Below are 17,090 nucleotides of genomic sequence, written 5' to 3'. Positions count from 1 at the left end.
TGTGATAAAACACGTACAGAAGTTCTTGGCGCATTTTCCATTATTTGTTGGACATTTTCTTTTAATTCTTCAGTCCGCTTTTTAGGTCGGCCGCTTCCTTCTTTTCTTGTTACACTGCCCGTTTCACGAAAAACATTAACACAACGCTGAACTGCACTTTGAAAAATTTTGTACTCAACAACGCCGGGAAATTGATTTTGAAATTCTATGAAACATTCCTCAATAGAATACTTCCATATTCCATCAATCTTGCGTCCATTTCTAAAGTAGGACTCTATGATAAACACTTTTTGTTCTTGAGAAAACACCATTTTAAACGCTTTTTAAAACGAAAATATTCAAATTGATAGCGGCGATATAGCGCTTTGACAGATGACGTTTAAGTTCATTTGCTATACGCTACGCCCTACATCCAAATTTTCAGAACCAACTTGACCACGTTTTTATTTGAACGCTCGTTACATGATTCATTGCAACGTCTCAACCGTTAAAAACAACCCTTAATGAGGAATTGAAGAATTTTTACCTGCTTCAATACACTCAACGATACATTACTAAATTCTACGAGATTACTTAAAACTCGAAACTTAAATTGTGGAATTAGTGTTTATTACGCCTTGGAAACTATCGGAAATTAAGCCATTTACACGATCCGACAATTTCCACTGAATAATACAATTCGTTTTTTCACGATAACTTTTTTAATTTTTAATATTTTTCATCGCTCCAAAAAGCAATTTGCAGGGAATTGCAAGAGCTACAAATCAACCTATATAGTTGAAGGGTCTTGAACTCTTCGTTTTCGAGATTTTTAGGTTTTAAGGGATCAAAGAAGGTGGTCCTTACACGCAAATGCAAACTATAAAACGTAATATCTCAGTTAATTTTTGCTCTACAGAAAAATTGAAAGAGAGCAAAAATATTATAAAAAAGACCTTTCAGTTTGAACTATTGCATTTTTCACGTATCTTGTTCAGTTTTTGAGTTATTTCGAATTTTTTTTTTAATTTAGGCGTTGTAAACCGGTCAACTTGCAAAGCCTATTATTAGTACCTAAATAAAGTCAACTGTACATGGATTACGCTTAGTTTCTATTTTTATGGTTCAGCCATAGATTTTATTGTTGATTTTTTCTCCGAAAAAAATGAGATGACCATTTTATTTTCATCATAACTCCGCGAGTTTTGAGCTACGAAATGTTTTCAAAAAGCATTTTGAAGGTCTTTCCAAGCACTTTAAAAAGAGGTTATATTCATTTTCTTCGAAAAATTAGTTCTCTCGCCATTATTTTACGGTAAAAAGTTTACTTTTCGAAAAATAAACAGTCACCTTTAGAGAGTGATAACTCGGTTATTATTACATCTACGGTAATCAACAAGCAATGAATCGATTGTCAATGTCATGCTAATCATTGTAATGGGTGTATTCTGGATAAGTTATGAGATTAGGTAACTTTTGAATTTCAATAAGTAGGTATAAAATTTCATTTGTATTTAAAAGAAATATTTGCTCTTCGAACTTTTTTATTTGTGAAGAATTCTATAATGGCCAGCAATGTATCATGGTAAAACAGTTATAGCGATTGGATCTGAAATTGGTAATTTGTATAAAGTAAATATGCGCGTGCTATTACCGAAAACTGCAATTTAAGTAATAAAGGAGAGTCAAAATCTATCTAGAGGAGGACAATGATATGCTATATGCTTGTGAAGGGCTATTAGTTCGTCAAGAAGAAAATTCAGGGAACTATCAAGTTAAGTTGAAAAAGTTTCAAAAGGCAGATAAGGCTGCAAGAAAGTTGATTGTCACGTCGGTAGAGAAGAAAAAGATTTGTTTCAAAACTGCACAACTGCGAGAGAAATGTGGAAAAAGTTAAAGTCATATACGGATATGACATGAAATCAGATGAATATTTATCGATAGTCCAGAAACAATTCTTTGATTTAAAGTGGATAGAGAATGAAAGTGTTGCTCTTAATGTATCAAAATTGAAACAGTCTCGGAAGCGAAGTTCCGGAATCAATGCTGTTGACACGAATTTTGTCTACCTTATCCAAGAGATAATATAATCATTTTCATAGTGCATGGGACTCAGTGGAAAAATCTAGAAAACCTAACCGCGAGATTAAGAACTGAAGAGATTAGGGTACAGGAACAACAATCTAATACTAAATTATCGAGGCAAGATCAGTATAAACGTTTTCAAAATGAGAGGAAAAATCAAGTGCCAACTGTGGAAAGACAGGTCATATGAACTGACTGCTACAGGTGAAGGAAAAGGACATACTAGCAAAAACTGTTTTAAAAATAATAACAGATCAAATGTTCGTGGTAACAGTGATGCAAATTCGAGACAACAATTATCAAGAAGTCAGGAAGACAGTAATTCCAGTGTACGGCAACCGACGGCCAGATTGGCGCTAATAGGAAATCGAGGTGAAAGTAATGACGAGTTCTGGCTAATCGACTCTGGAGCATCGGACCATATGACGAAACTTCGTGACTGGTTTTGTGATTTTCAAGAATTTAAGAACCCGGTAAATATTGGCATAGGTAAGGGTGACTATATGTTAGCATATGGCAAAGGTACACTGAAAGAAATGCGCTGTATTCTTTATTAGAATTCTATATGCCCTTATAAGACCATTGTATACTATATGTGACAGTTAAACAGGTGAATATTGGATATAAAACGCGTACTGCTAGCACAGTTGTATAGTGACTATAAACCTTATTCTTTATTATTATTTATTATTGTATAACTAATATACAACGTTTTTTATACCCTTTACGAAATAATAGCAATAACTGTTATTAAAGTGTTCCATATCGTTATTAGAACATCTAGTACTGGTTATAAGTTCTATAATAATAGATGTATTAAACTGTTGTATCCTCTGTATAAGTTAAAAATATATTACTAAGTTTTCAGAAATTTTATTGGATAACTGTAATTACAAGCTGAGGTTCTAATGTAAACATGCACAAAACATACTTTTAAGCATTAAAAATGATGACAAATCGCTCCCAAAATTGTCCAGGTTATTTTCTTAGTAACGATGCACCCGTATTTTCTTGTATTACATGAGAATTTGCACTATAACTCTTCCACCTTAAGAATGAAGCATCCCCAGAAAGGTTGAACATCTTTCCTTCTAATTCTATTCCCCCTGGTTGATTGACTTTATACCCATGCTCCTCTTTGTCACCGCTAGCGTTCTGTTCCTCCATCTTATGTAAAACTTCCATCAGCGGTTTCTAATAGGGCATACCTACAAGATAATAATTTTTAAGATTTAGACAAGATTTACATTTGAAAAGCAAAACAATTACAAGCCATAAAACAATTAGATACTTACATAATTTTCCATTTCACACAACGCGATATGATCCCACAAAACATGTGCCTATACCGTCTATTTTCATCAAACTAGACGTGTAATATTCGTAAGTCGATGCACAGCGGACTGTCGGAAATTTTACGATCATAACCGATTATGCACGGAGAGGTGACGATCACTTAACCATTATAAGACGCGTTTTACACGTTAAAAACGGAAATATATTCAGTATAAGAACGAATAATTCTGTTAATATAATTGTTATATACAAATTCCGATACTGATCTTTATACAACAAATCTTCCCTACTATACAATTGGAACATAAAGTCTATAACACCTAATAATGTATAAGTAATTCATTATAACCTTTATTTCATAGATGCATAAGGTGTACTTTCCAGTTAAACTCATTCTATAATGAGTATGGAGATGATTGCTTTTTTTTTAATAAAAGTCGTATATATTGGTTATAAAAGTTTTAATATGCGCTATACACATTATTCTAGATAAACAGTTTAATAAGCCCATTTTCTTTCAGTGTAAGATTGACGTTGAAACTTTTGTAAACGGCGAACAGATAGCAGCTATTGTGGGGGAAGGCTACATTAAAGTTACTTTTGAAAAAGAAAATATCACGAAAAGAATAATGAAAATTGATAGTGGTGATGAAAACGTGTTGGACTGTATTGAGACTTGCTCCAAGAATGAGGGATACAGTGCATTTAACATCAATGTGGACAAACAAAACTTATTGTAAATATTGTTGAATAAACTTTTATAAAGGTTGAATGATATCAAAGTGCCGACAACTGCTGGTTTAGATATGCTGTGATTCAGACGATGGATTCTCAGTTTCGTTTAATTTTACTACATTATCATACCATTTGGTGCCGTGTGAACAGGAGGAATACTATCGATTTTAAGTAGGCATACATCTCCAGCTTTCATATCAAGTATAACACTCAAGCTTTTATAAGATCAATTCAATTTCGTTTTCAATCGAATTCCACTAACGTAAACTTTGTAGATCAGTAACATTGATAATATATTATCAGTCAAGGGTCAAGGCAAACCGCGTAAGTGTTATTTATTGACGACAATAACTATCTACATTTTTTTCTTTTCTTTATTATGAATACGTAGTTATTTCCAAAAAATATGGAGTATATCGGTAATCGGTCGATAGCCGCACGGTTTAAGGCGTCAGTACTTAAATCGATGTGTCGATCGGCCCGGGTTTCGAATCCCGCGGCCGGTAGTCCGTAGATTAGCTATGCTTGTACGGAGGACTGGCACCCTCTGTGCAGGTATGGTAGGGTGGAAGAATGTTGGCTTGGGTCAATGTGAGAGATTGACACCGGTTCGCATTTGACCACCCCCCTAATTAATGAGGTTTTCCAGGTTTCCCTCATTCCTGCACTGAATTGTGGTTAGGGCCTACCAACATAAGTCGTTCCTGGGCGCAATAATAATATGCCGCCTCCTCTCCCGCACAAGTCTCCGATTTCTGGGCTAATTCTCGTAGTTAGAATGAGGAGTAGAGATATTATTATATTATTATCATATGCTAATAAATATTTTCTGTAATAACCGAGCATAATTTCGACTTTTGATAGGTAATAGGTATAAATTTTTTGTGTAGAATAAAATTCTCCACCTATTTCTGATAGTTGCGTGAAAAAATTTAAACGTACAAAAAAATTACAGAATAATATTCACAATGGGTTGTAGTAAAATGAACGTCCTGTATGATTGAACCTAATAGGAACATAATCACTGCATACCTCAAGAAGAGAAACTAAGCAACAGCAAATTTTAAGGAGAAAACAAGAAATAAAAAGAAACAACTTTTTTTGCGACATTTTTCGTTTAAGCAAGTTTGGTTAAATTGACACCATTTTGGTTCTAGATTATACCCATGAAGTATGTAACATTCGTTAGGTAACACCCAGTATATAAAAGCAAAACAGCTTAAAAGGAATTGTTAATTTTTTATGCCGTCAGGCGGCGATTTTTTGATGATGAAAGTAAAATTATTTGGTAAAATTTAACTTAGTTCTAAATACTCGTAGAAGAAAATGTAAAAGCTTTTAATACATGTGAGGCATTCCATGCTAAATCACTGAAGTAGTGACCAGACCATTTTTAATTTTGCAGATTTTTTTTTGGCCTTGTTTGAAAATAATCATGAAAGCTACTCTAAATGGGTACTAAATAATGCCAAAAAATGAGGAAAATTTAAATTTATCACAGAATGCCCCATATCTTAAGATATTTTATTTTCGTTAATTTTTTTCAATGAAAAAAATAATTTCGTTTTTTTTTATGTATTTTAGTTATTTTTTACACATTGTCACTTACCTTCTGTAGATAAAATAAATATTTTTTTCAGTTGCAATTGAAAATTTATAGAATATAAAAAATTTGTGTAAAAATTATTTCATTTTTTGCCGTGGCGGTGCATTTTTGCGTTTTTTTTTCATAATTATGCATTTCTAAATATTTTAACGTAGATTTTTCACTACGACTCGACGTTTCCTTAGAAAATTAAACTTTAATTGATTTCTCCTGTACATTTTGAAGATATCGGGTTTGTAACCTTGATAACATTGTAATTCAGAAGTGCTTCGATGATTTATCGGTACTTAATTAATTTTGAGACATTTTAATGAATGACATAATTAGTAGATATTAAAATTGGAAGATTTAACTTTGATTTTTTTAACAGTGAACTTGGATATATTATGTTTCTACCTCCAACACACCCAAAAGTGAATAAAAAGAGAAACTCGTGAATTTAATACCTACAATTTATTTTAAAAAACTATTTGGCAGTACAAAAATGTATCAATAAATAACTAATCCTACTAAATCAGTCTGTTAGATCACTTGCTATTCTCAATCACAGTCATTTTCATCGGTTGTTCTCTGTTTACGTTCAAATTGTTCCAATGCTGAATCTTCCCCGATGCTCCTACGTCAAAGAATAGGCCAGATACGGCGTATATCCCCGCTGCTACGACAAAAACTATGTTCCACAGCGCCTTATCGGTCTGTAAATACATGTAATTAGCAAATAATAAACATTTCCTCTCTTATTAATCCAATAAACAAATTACGCCATATGTTAGCAGTGCCTGATGTGATTATATTAAACATTTCTTGACAAGTGCAAACAAAAACAATGGCTAGTTTGTGACATTGAGTACGTACGTAGTGGCATAAATAAGTACGTTAATCAAATTAGATCGATATAACAAGTGTGTAGTTATGAGGAAACTGTTAATATGGCTTATTAAATATTACAAGCCAGTGAAATAATTAATAATAATATAAAATAATGAATTAACATTATATAAAAAGAATTATCTTGGGAACAAAGTGGCGTAGGTGATTTCTCTCTTTTTAAATTACCGTAGAAATAAGCTCTATTTAATACAAAAAGAGCGAATTCCCGAGCGGCTTTTGCCTGACCCAGGAACAATTTGCTTATAACGCTGTTTTGCACGTATTAGTTGAAATGGGGCAGCTTAATTTCAACTTCCTGATATTTTTCTTTTTCCTAAAATTAATTAAATAATTAGTTACAAAAAATCAAACGAAATTAATTAACAAATAGTTGGAGCGACAATTTCACGGTCAATTGAATCGGCATTTGACACACTTGTTGGTCATTGGATTGACAGTCTTTTCCATAAGTTTCATCAACATCCATCGCTTTTTGCAATAATAAGGCGCAATTTTCTAAAACTGCTATTTCCGCGCTTGATCTTTATTTTACAGTTAACAAATTAGTGAAAAATGACTCTAGGTGCCTTTAATTGTTGGTAATTTAATTGCCTACAATACAAAATAACTGACATTCCGATAGGTCGTCTAGATTTTCATGGGCAGTAAAAAAAGTGAAAAAAAATTGCCAGTTATTTGCAGTTTCCCAATTTAGCGTCACTTCTTTTGAATTACTTTTTTGATATTATCATTCTACATACTCTTCCCCGTCATAACGTACAATAAAATGTCTACTAATAATTTTTTTCAAGTAGTTTTTGAACGATTAATAGTTTTTTTCCAATAAACTTTAAACGTTATAGTATTGTATGCCAAAACATGTTCCTTCTACACTTCATTGCCAAAATAGAAGCATAAATAAATTAAACACAGTTTTTTACTACGTCTTAATCTCATAAAATAAGTTTGTGGGTTCTTTTCATGGAAATTATAATGTGCCGTTCATTTCGCATAGTGTTCAGATAATATATTTGCCTTGCGCATGCGCACTTCGTCTATTTCTATCTTTGTTCATCACGCACAAAAAGAGAGACGACTGAGGTGTGTCATAGGCGTGCCAGCATGAAAGACTTATTATTTTCACATCTAATTTTTACCGAAATCGAATCTATACAGTTTTTGGCACCTTCTAAACTGATACGCCCATGGAATCGCATTCCCCCACGCCTTTCCAGTCGCAAGTGTCGCATGTGCAAGAATAAATCCCTGCGTACTATTTTGGCAATAGAATCAATTCCTTGTGCCAAAAAAGAAGACGTTAAAGAAATACGCGCAAGAATCGCTTACCTCCTGGTACCCCGTGATGTAGGCTATGGCGTCGACGGTCAGCGGGGCCAAAATAGCGCACAGCGTAGCCACAGTATTAGCCAGGCCATAAAGAGTCCCAGCGTGTACAGGAGCTATGTCTATGTGGTTCACGTTGAACCCAGATAGTGTAGCAGCGTTGAATCCAACCGCCGTCACCAGCAATACTATAGTAAGGTATTTCTCGGTAGGCCCGACGAAGACGAGACTGGTCAGAGCCAAAGCGGGCACAAATAATCCTAAAATGATGATTTTAAGTTGGTATTTTCGACCACCTTTCCATTGAAAATAGCTTACCTATCGAGTTGAAAATTTTCCTACTTATTTTAATCGAAGTTATCTTCTTTACTACTAAATAGTCGGCTATATGTCCCATGGCTATACTCAACAGCCAGTACGTTAAGTACGGAAGGGAAGATAGTGCACTATTCTGTGGAAGAACGCAAGGAATTAATTTTTCAAACTGACTGGAAGACACAAGTCTTGTAGCAGTTGTAGGATATACAAATTCTTACCGAAGCTATATTAAAACCTAAAACCTTCTCCATATAGGTAGAAATTTCGGTCAGCAAAGTCCAGTAGCCCCAGATGTTACCAGAATTCGCTACCAGGATGGCCCAGAATGGCAGCGATTTCAAAATGTGCTTCCATGGCGTCGGAACGTTCTGAAATCCAAACAGTTTATTTCTAGAATTAAAAAAAGGTGTAGGGTTTTCTCACCTCTCTGTCCTCGTCGTTAGTCCCGTGGTGGATATAGGAAATCTCTTTTTCCGATATTTTGGAATGTTTCTGGGGACTGTCGGATCCGACGAAATACCAAATTATGCACCAGAGTATACCCGCTCCACCGAAAAGATAGTAGCAGTAGGGCCAACCCCAGCTGGTGCTGCAGAGAAAACCGGCTATGGGCAACGCGATGACTGTGCCCAAGGGAGATCCTGTAACAGTTACAAGTCGCTGTAAGTACGTTGAAGTGATTAGCTTTGCTCCTAGTGCAGTAGAAACGGTTTTCTACAGTCAAAAGCGATTACATTTGACTGGAAACCATGACGCATTATATCGGAATGCGGAAATTATTTGGACTATCCTAGGAACAAGGCTAGTAGAGGGGAAGAAGCTAGTCCTATTCATTTCTTCGTGGACAAAGATAAGCAAAAAGACGATTATATTTTTTATGGGCATAAGTATATATAGGGTTATGTAATATTGAGAAATGCGGAACTATCACGTATTAGTATCCTGATATCTAAGATCACATATGTACACATCAAAACATCTCGTTGAAACTTGATATTATCAGCTTATTGATACAAAGAAAAATTAAAATCAAAATCTGATACCGTGTTGTAACAAGTATTTTTTAGATTTTTATCTTGAAAGCTACCCGGAGATAATTAATGCTATAACTGTATAAAAAACAGTTTCAAAATGTGATTTGTTCACATGTTTCTCCTCTTCTTTATTACATGTTTTTATTTATTAGTCTTCTTTTGTATCTCTGATTTTCTTCAGGTATGTGGCAACGTACGATATAACTCGAGCAAAATCAAAATATTTTTTCAAAAAGGTGAAATCAAGTAGCCCTTTACAATCAAGAAAGTAGGACGCGCAAAACAGCGTTATAAACAAATTATCCCAAGATCAGGCAAAAGCCGCTCGGGAATTCGTTCTTTTGTATTAAACAGAGCTTATTTCTATGGTAATCTAAAATATGGGAAATCATCTACGCTTTTTTTATAACGTTAATTGTTAATTAACTATTGGACGTATCAGACCGAGATATTAGAGATAATTAAAGAAAGGGTTAAACTTTTATTTTCAAAATGTTCATCTAATAAACGCGCTAGCAGCAGTAAAAGTTAGTCTTAATGAACGGCCTGTATGCGGGAGAAGGAGCGCCAGGCCCTCGCAGGCGCGTGAACGCCGCTCTCGTCTTTTTGACTTGAACGTTTCAAAAATCTCGCACGGGCCGGCATCCACGAGCGGGCGCGGTCCCGGCACTCCTCCCGCGTGTACTCCATAAAAAACTGTAATCATCAGAATTACCTGCGTATATAAAACTCGCCACTTTGGCCCTGTTGACCAGAGGCACCCAGGCGCTGAGCAAGTTATGCACGGAAGGATAAATGAATCCCTGGGACAGTCCTTGGATTATCCTGCACAGGATGATGCCCTCGTACCCGAATCTTTCTCCGAATAAGGGTATTAGTACAGAAAACATAGAACACACGAAAACAGCCCCGGTGAGGAACAGTTTAGGTCCGTAGTTCTTGGCTATCTGACCAGCTGCTATCTGCAGGCAAATATATCCCCAGAAGAACGATGAGAGCATTATGTTTTTCTTGTCTGACCATTCCGGATAGGTCTGGAAAATACAAAAATGTTTTTTTTTAATTTTCCGTGTTGAAGACTTCCTGTTCCGAATATTGTTTACTACAGTTTTGTTCTTGGAAGCGAATATGGGACAAACATAGTAATCATTGACCTTCCTGACATTTTATCATACAAATTGTTGCTAAATATGAATCATTTTTAAACAAAAATATTGTTGTGCTAAAGCAACGCAAGGATCAATCTAGAAGAGCGGATTAGTTGCAGAATATTTCACGAAATACTGGTTATTTATGAACTAAGTCACTAAAGTGATTCCTTATTGAACGAGCCTGATATTATGAGCCCAGAGCGAGCGAAGCGAGTAACAAGCGAGTTAGATAAAGACACTTTACTGACATGGTGCATACAAAATTTATCGCCAACCGTAAAAATTTATAATTAAAAAAAAAATGGAGATATTATAACTTATCACATTTCATTATGACAAAGTATACAGAAAAATTACAACAAATAGAAAATAAATCTACTTATTTTTTGTTAAATTACTATTAATAGACTAAGCGGCATCTGTTTTGGATTGGGTGAATCGTATATCGACGGAGATTTTTGTTTTTTTGGCTTTAAAATATCACTAGAAATGAAAATTTTTCTATGCGCATAAAAAACGTGGGCTTAACTTTTGGGGGCACAATATGTTAAAAAAATTCTAAAAATGTAATATTTTTTCTTCCTATTTAATTATGTATCTTTTCAAGAGTTGATTTTATGCGGAAATGTAAGAGGAAAAAAATGTTTGGAATTAAATTTTACAAAATATGACCAATTACAGATCGAATGAATCATGATTATTATTTTAAAAATCGAAGAAATCGCCAAAAATGGGGTTAAAAAACATTACTTTTTAGGGAATTTCTTTGGGGTCTTGAAATTGGGTATAGGACCTTCATACTTGGCTCAAGAAATCTTCATATTATGTAGAATCATCACACCAAATTTCATCAAAATCGGTTCCATAGATGTTGCATAATAATTTTGCAATCCAAATTTTGAAAAAAAAATTGCAAATTTTCAAAATTTTGCACAGCAAAAACCAAGGCCCTTAGATACTTGAAAATTTAATCACATATAGAAGGGCTCTCAAGCTTTCAAATGCTTTTTGAAAAATTCGAACCCGTCAATTAGGAGAGCTCTGGCGCTTGTTTCGAATTTTTGTACTATAATTTTGTATTTTTGTAATATAATGAGTTAATTTCTCATTTGCTTATATTTTAAACAGTAAATAATATTTGAATTATACTTTAATCACTGAAGAAATGATGATTAAATTAATAATTAATTAATTAATAACTAATTTTCGACATATTTTGAAAATAATTGTTGTTTAAACAATTTTAGAATATTTAGATAAATTTGTTTTTGATCTTTGATGAACAGTATATAAGTTTATGCACTTACCTTTGATACAATAAAATTATTTTTGAAAAAATAGCATAAATTATCCTCATCATCAAGTACATTTTATCCGGTGCATTTAGTAAAAATTTAAGTATTTAATCTTGTGAAAGAGTTTTGGACTTTTTTGGAATATGATTTCTTCCTCTTTGTTTAAAAAAAAACCCTAAGTTTTTTTATATACTAATGTCAACGTCATTTTTTGCTGAAACCTTTGCTTTCACCATGGAATAATACGACTACATTGAAGAAGGAGAATCATTGAAGAAGGAGAATACTCTTTCGATAACTCGGAAAAATAGGCCAGTAAAACATTTTCACTATATTTTTTAATTCCGTGTGAGCGACAAACGATTTCTGATTAATGTCATACAGTCATGGCTATGTTGATAACTATTTGCGTCGGGTAAAATCCTTGATTTTTACAGTAACGTTTGGCGATAAAAAAAAATATCAATAAAATCGTTAAATCAACTTAGCAAAAACATTTCTTTGACTTACCGGCACACTTTCATCCGGAGGATTCTCACTTATCATAGCTATTACGGCTACATTCAAAACGTTTCTTATGCTGTAGGCTAGAAGGTTTACAGTGAAGAGCAGAGCATACTGCCTGTGGCGAATCCCAAAAATTCCTTCTGAAAACATTAAAAAGGGCATATTTAAATTCAAAAACACGTTAATTAGATAATTTTTTATAATTTAAAATTACGCATTACGGTAAAATGACTTACCAGGCTTTTCCACTTCTTTATTTGTCTCAGTTTTCACGGCCTTTTCTGGATCGGACATAACTTGTACGTGTTCGGGAACGATTCTTCAAGAATATCTCTTACCTGTCAGGTGGACATTTTCCAAAGTCTGGACAAGTCGATCTCAACGTCTTTGACAACTGGTTGGAAAAAATGCGCCGATGAGTTTTATAAACGGTATCTTATCGTGCTCAACTACGAGTACTTGTCTAATCTCGATGTTTGATTTTTAAAAGAGGTGATCTTGAAACTAACTAAAAATATTTATCGTCCGTACCTATTCAATGAGCAAGGCGATAAGGGTTCGTCAACAAATTAGCCTGTATCATTGGAATAATTAATTTTATCGATATAAAAATGCCGGTACTTTAAAATGATTATTGAATATTTTACCAGAACACGTTTATATTGTTAGCTCAGTCCACAGTTCACTCTAACAATACATGGCTTGAATAAGAAAAATATTTGGCCAATTTATTTATTAAGCTGGTAACTTTTGTCTGGTATTATTTGTTCAAAGAGCTTATCTTTTGTCGTATGAAGTACATTGAACTACACGAAGTTTTCCGGCTTCTTTGAGCGACAATTGGAACGACATACAGGGTGTTTAGTCTAGCAATACACAACCAGTAAAATAAGTTTTAAATGTTAACAGATTTGGGATAAAAATAAAAAACACTTTTCCAAATAAAATATCACTACTTTCTTCCTCTTTCTCTGTCTATATGAAATATCGTTGGTTACATTAATTGTGAAATATTTCTAAATTAGAGAAAATTTACAACAGGTTCGTGAAATTTGCTACATAGAAGGAAATTTCAAACAGAAATATCGAATATCTGATTTGTCGTTCAAAATCGTGTAAATATTGCTCAATTTTTGTCAAGTTATTCAGAGAAAAATGAGATTTCATGTTTTCAAATTGACCTTATTTTGACCTTTAAATTTAATGTCAGGGTAAATTCCAAGGCCACCAGCATATTGGTTTCTTGATAATTGAGACTTTTTTATATGATTCAACTCTGGAGTTTTTTTGGGACACCCTGTATATTACGTTATTAATTTAAAGTAATTTTATCCAAAATTATACCATTTTTTTAAACACGACACTTAAGTCATCTTAATTTAAGGTTGATAGTTGCGGTCTATTCTGTAATATTACGCTATTTTTGTAGTTACATTTTTTTTGTTTTACTTCATATTACACAATGATTATTTCTGTTTCTCCTACTTTGAGATATGGGTTTGTTTTCTTACTTTTAGCTCCTCGTTTTTTATGATTTCTATGAAACATAAGAAACACGAGTTAAAGACACATTTTTTATTATAAAATGGAAATAGTTATACTATACTAATTGTTATTTTAATGAATAGAAATGCAGAACAATGTGGGGAAAAAAATATGCAGCATTGTTAGCTACAATTCTCATCAAAAGCTGATATTTAGAACATATTATACATATTATAGATATTTAGTAGATAGCTTTATTCGCTTTTGTTAAGTGTTCCTTATCTAGAGTGTGTAAGTAGTATGACTGCAATTACTTCAGCATGGGATAGAGTAATCATAAACGAACAAAAAGGTTGTATATTATAGGGGCGTAAGATTAACAGTTTTCAAAATACAGCGAGTATTAATATTGGGGAGTTTCATCGCTAAGTGACAACAACGCTACACAGCTGATCCACACGACGTATGCACGCGGCAGACTTGTCCGACGGAAAAAATGTAAACGACTATTATTGTGTGACATTTAGTAAATTTCAAGACAATTGTTTTCACTTGAACGAATTTTTTGCAAATTTGGTTCAATTCTTGCAAGTAATAAACTGCACATATGGACCATCAAATGGTCTTAATTGCCGTTAAAGACTAGAAAATCGATAATAACTTTTTTATTCGCAGTTTTTCAAAAAAATATGGCTAATAACTTACTTCCTTTAACTAGAATTTATCACGAAAATTTATAGTTAAAATTACCTAGATCCTAACAATATCCAAAATGATAGAAACTTTGCAAATGTAATATTCATTACTACGAAAAATATATTTATCAAACGACTAAATTTTATTAAAGAAAATTGAGGACTACAGTGAATTTACTATTAACATGTAAAAATCATGGCCGGGCATGAATAACTTTTTACAGTGTCGACACATTTATATGTACCATCCTGTATAGTTTCTCTTTGCGTTTGTTTTCTTCGAACCTTGTCACAGATTTACCTGATCGTATTACAAGATAACAAATCTTCATGTAACATCTAATCATAACAATCCACTACTGCGGATCAAGGCAATCGATCAATCGACAGCAAAACTGACACAATAACCTACTTTCTTAGCATTGTGCAAATAGTTTTCAATTATAACTTGTTATTACCCAAAAAATTAAAAAATATAATACGCTCACATACCTTGTTGAACTGTTTCTATATATTCACTTATTTTTCACTTTTTCACTAGTAATCCTCTATAGGACCTCTAGCCGGATAAGAAAACATAGACTAAATATTCCACATGTCCGTTACAAAACTACTCGACATATAAAATAATAAATATTTTACATATATGACGACCACGGTCTATAAATAAGAAAGACATTCTTGGTTGATGAACCTTGCCCTCTTTGGGTCAACACAGAAGCGACAATATGCTTATTTTTGTAATCAGTGTTTGATTGGATTCGGATCACGATTTGAAAAGGTGAATAAACCGAATAGACTTCCACCTGCATCACGTTTTGAGCGACAGAACAAACGAAAAAAAATTATAGTGAATTTTTTCGGGAACTGTCAGAAAATGTTGACATTTTAGGAAACCCCAATATTTTTTTGTCTACAGAACATACAAGTCTTTTACATCTAGGGTAAATAGTTATTTATGATACCACGAACAAAATAACATCACTTTTAACAATAAAAAAATTGGGAAGATAACTGCTGAAGAATAGGTGATTTGTGAGACATGTATAAAAACTGATATTTATTGCGTTTAATGCAAAATTGCGTGCAAAATAAATCTTATTAAGGCTATAACTCGCGAAATAATCCAGTTACGGATTCCGACTTTCGCATAAATTATTTGTCTGCAGCGAGGAATGATCGAGTGTTATCCGCAGAAGCCTCTGTGATAACATCGCGATTTATTATTGTTTATTTAACATGGGCATAATTGGCGTTTTTTTGCAAGGAACTTTTGACCGGATTGATATTTTCTGACGCTCGAGACGTCGTTTTGTAGATCGTACAAAAGAGTATTTTACCATTTCTCTTTAGTACTGTCAGAAAAAAAGTTACAGTCGAAAATCGCGAACGATAGTATCGCAGTTAAACTGAATACCTCCACAATTACTTCTCAGGGAATTAACATAAGTAACTGTTTCGCGTTGTAATATTAATATTAATGTTTCTAAATAAATAATTTAAATAAATAAATAATTCAAAACTGCGGAAAAAATATTTACACCGGATAAAGTGAAGGATATGAAAAATCAGTAGAAACATTATCAAAATTTACACAGAATTAAGAAATTTATTCATACCATTCTAAGTCTTATTTGAATGAAAATTATGTAATCTTCATTGGAAAAATTCAACCCCTGAACTATTTTTTACTTTTTTACTCTTTTGTCTTGATTTGAGAAAGCTTTGGTTAATTTTTTACACCTAATTATAGTTCACCCTGTATATCTAACAAAGATGATAGATCACGCAACTGACAAAGTACAAGATAATTTGAATCCTTTATACATACCTTTTGATAAGATATATACATATAACGAGCGTTCAAATAAAAACGTGGTCGAAGTTGGCTGACACATTGGACGTAGGGAGTAGCTTATAGCGACCAACTTAACCTCATTTCTCAACGAGCTGTATAGCAGCTGTCAGTTTCAATAACGTTAATGACTATATAACTTTATTTTAAAGAATAATCGTGATAACAATAACAAACAATTAAAGGAGCTGCGGAAAGTGTCCCCCTCCTTGTTATAACAATAAATTAAAGCAGCTGCTGAAAGTGTCCCCCTGTTCCAAGCACTTTTCACACCTGTTCCTCAAAGAATTAAAGACATTTTCTAAGATGCTCAGGGTATTGTTAATTTCACGAATCTTGTCTATAAGTCGAGCCTGCAGATGGTTTAAATCAGGAATAGGCAGTTCAAAAATAGTGTTTTTAAGGTAAGGCCACAAAAAGAAATCACACGGCGTAATATCACATGACCTCGGTGGAAATTCATGTTCAGCATTGAGACTTATTAGTCGATTTTGGAAAACTTCCCTCAACATAGTCATCGTCTCGCCTGCCGTATGTGCCCTTGCGCCATCTTGTTGAAAGTAAAAGTTTGTAATTTCGTTTTCTTCCAGCTGGTTAACAAAAGGAGCGATAATTTCTTCTCTATACCTTTGCGCAGTAAGAGTACCATTAAAAAAAATAGGTCCATAAATCCTGCGTGTAGAGGGCCCTCGACAAAAAAGTTATCTAGTTTTTCAGAAGACCACATTCTCATGTTCTGTGAGTTTACGTAACCACTTAAATGAAACCAGGCTTCATCAGAAAAAAAGGTGATATTATGAAGTTCACCGTAGTTGTTTAAAAACCATTCACAAAA

General features: G+C 33.4%; 1 protein-coding gene across 1 annotated transcript; it reads right to left on the bottom strand.

Moving 5' to 3' along the window:
- Positions 1-6,135: 6,135 nt before the first annotated feature.
- On the bottom strand, positions 6,136-14,995 carry LOC108903406 (putative inorganic phosphate cotransporter). Its single transcript, XM_023454846.1, has 9 exons — positions 14,893-14,995; positions 12,457-12,614; positions 12,224-12,360; positions 9,983-10,301; positions 8,657-8,874; positions 8,452-8,601; positions 8,234-8,366; positions 7,919-8,175; positions 6,136-6,396 (listed from the first exon to the last, which is right to left on the bottom strand). The coding sequence occupies exons 2-9, from the start codon at positions 12,512-12,514 to the stop codon at positions 6,229-6,231; spliced, it is 1,440 nt and encodes a 479-aa protein (XP_023310614.1). The 5' UTR covers positions 12,515-12,614; positions 14,893-14,995; the 3' UTR covers positions 6,136-6,228.
- Positions 14,996-17,090: the final 2,095 nt, after the last annotated feature.

This window comes from Anoplophora glabripennis, unplaced genomic scaffold (genome assembly GCF_000390285.2).
Source record: "Anoplophora glabripennis isolate ALB-LARVAE unplaced genomic scaffold, Agla_2.0 scaffold82, whole genome shotgun sequence".
NCBI classification, from domain to species: Eukaryota; Metazoa; Arthropoda; class Insecta; order Coleoptera; family Cerambycidae; genus Anoplophora; species Anoplophora glabripennis.
This window is presented reverse-complemented; position numbering and strand designations above follow the sequence as displayed.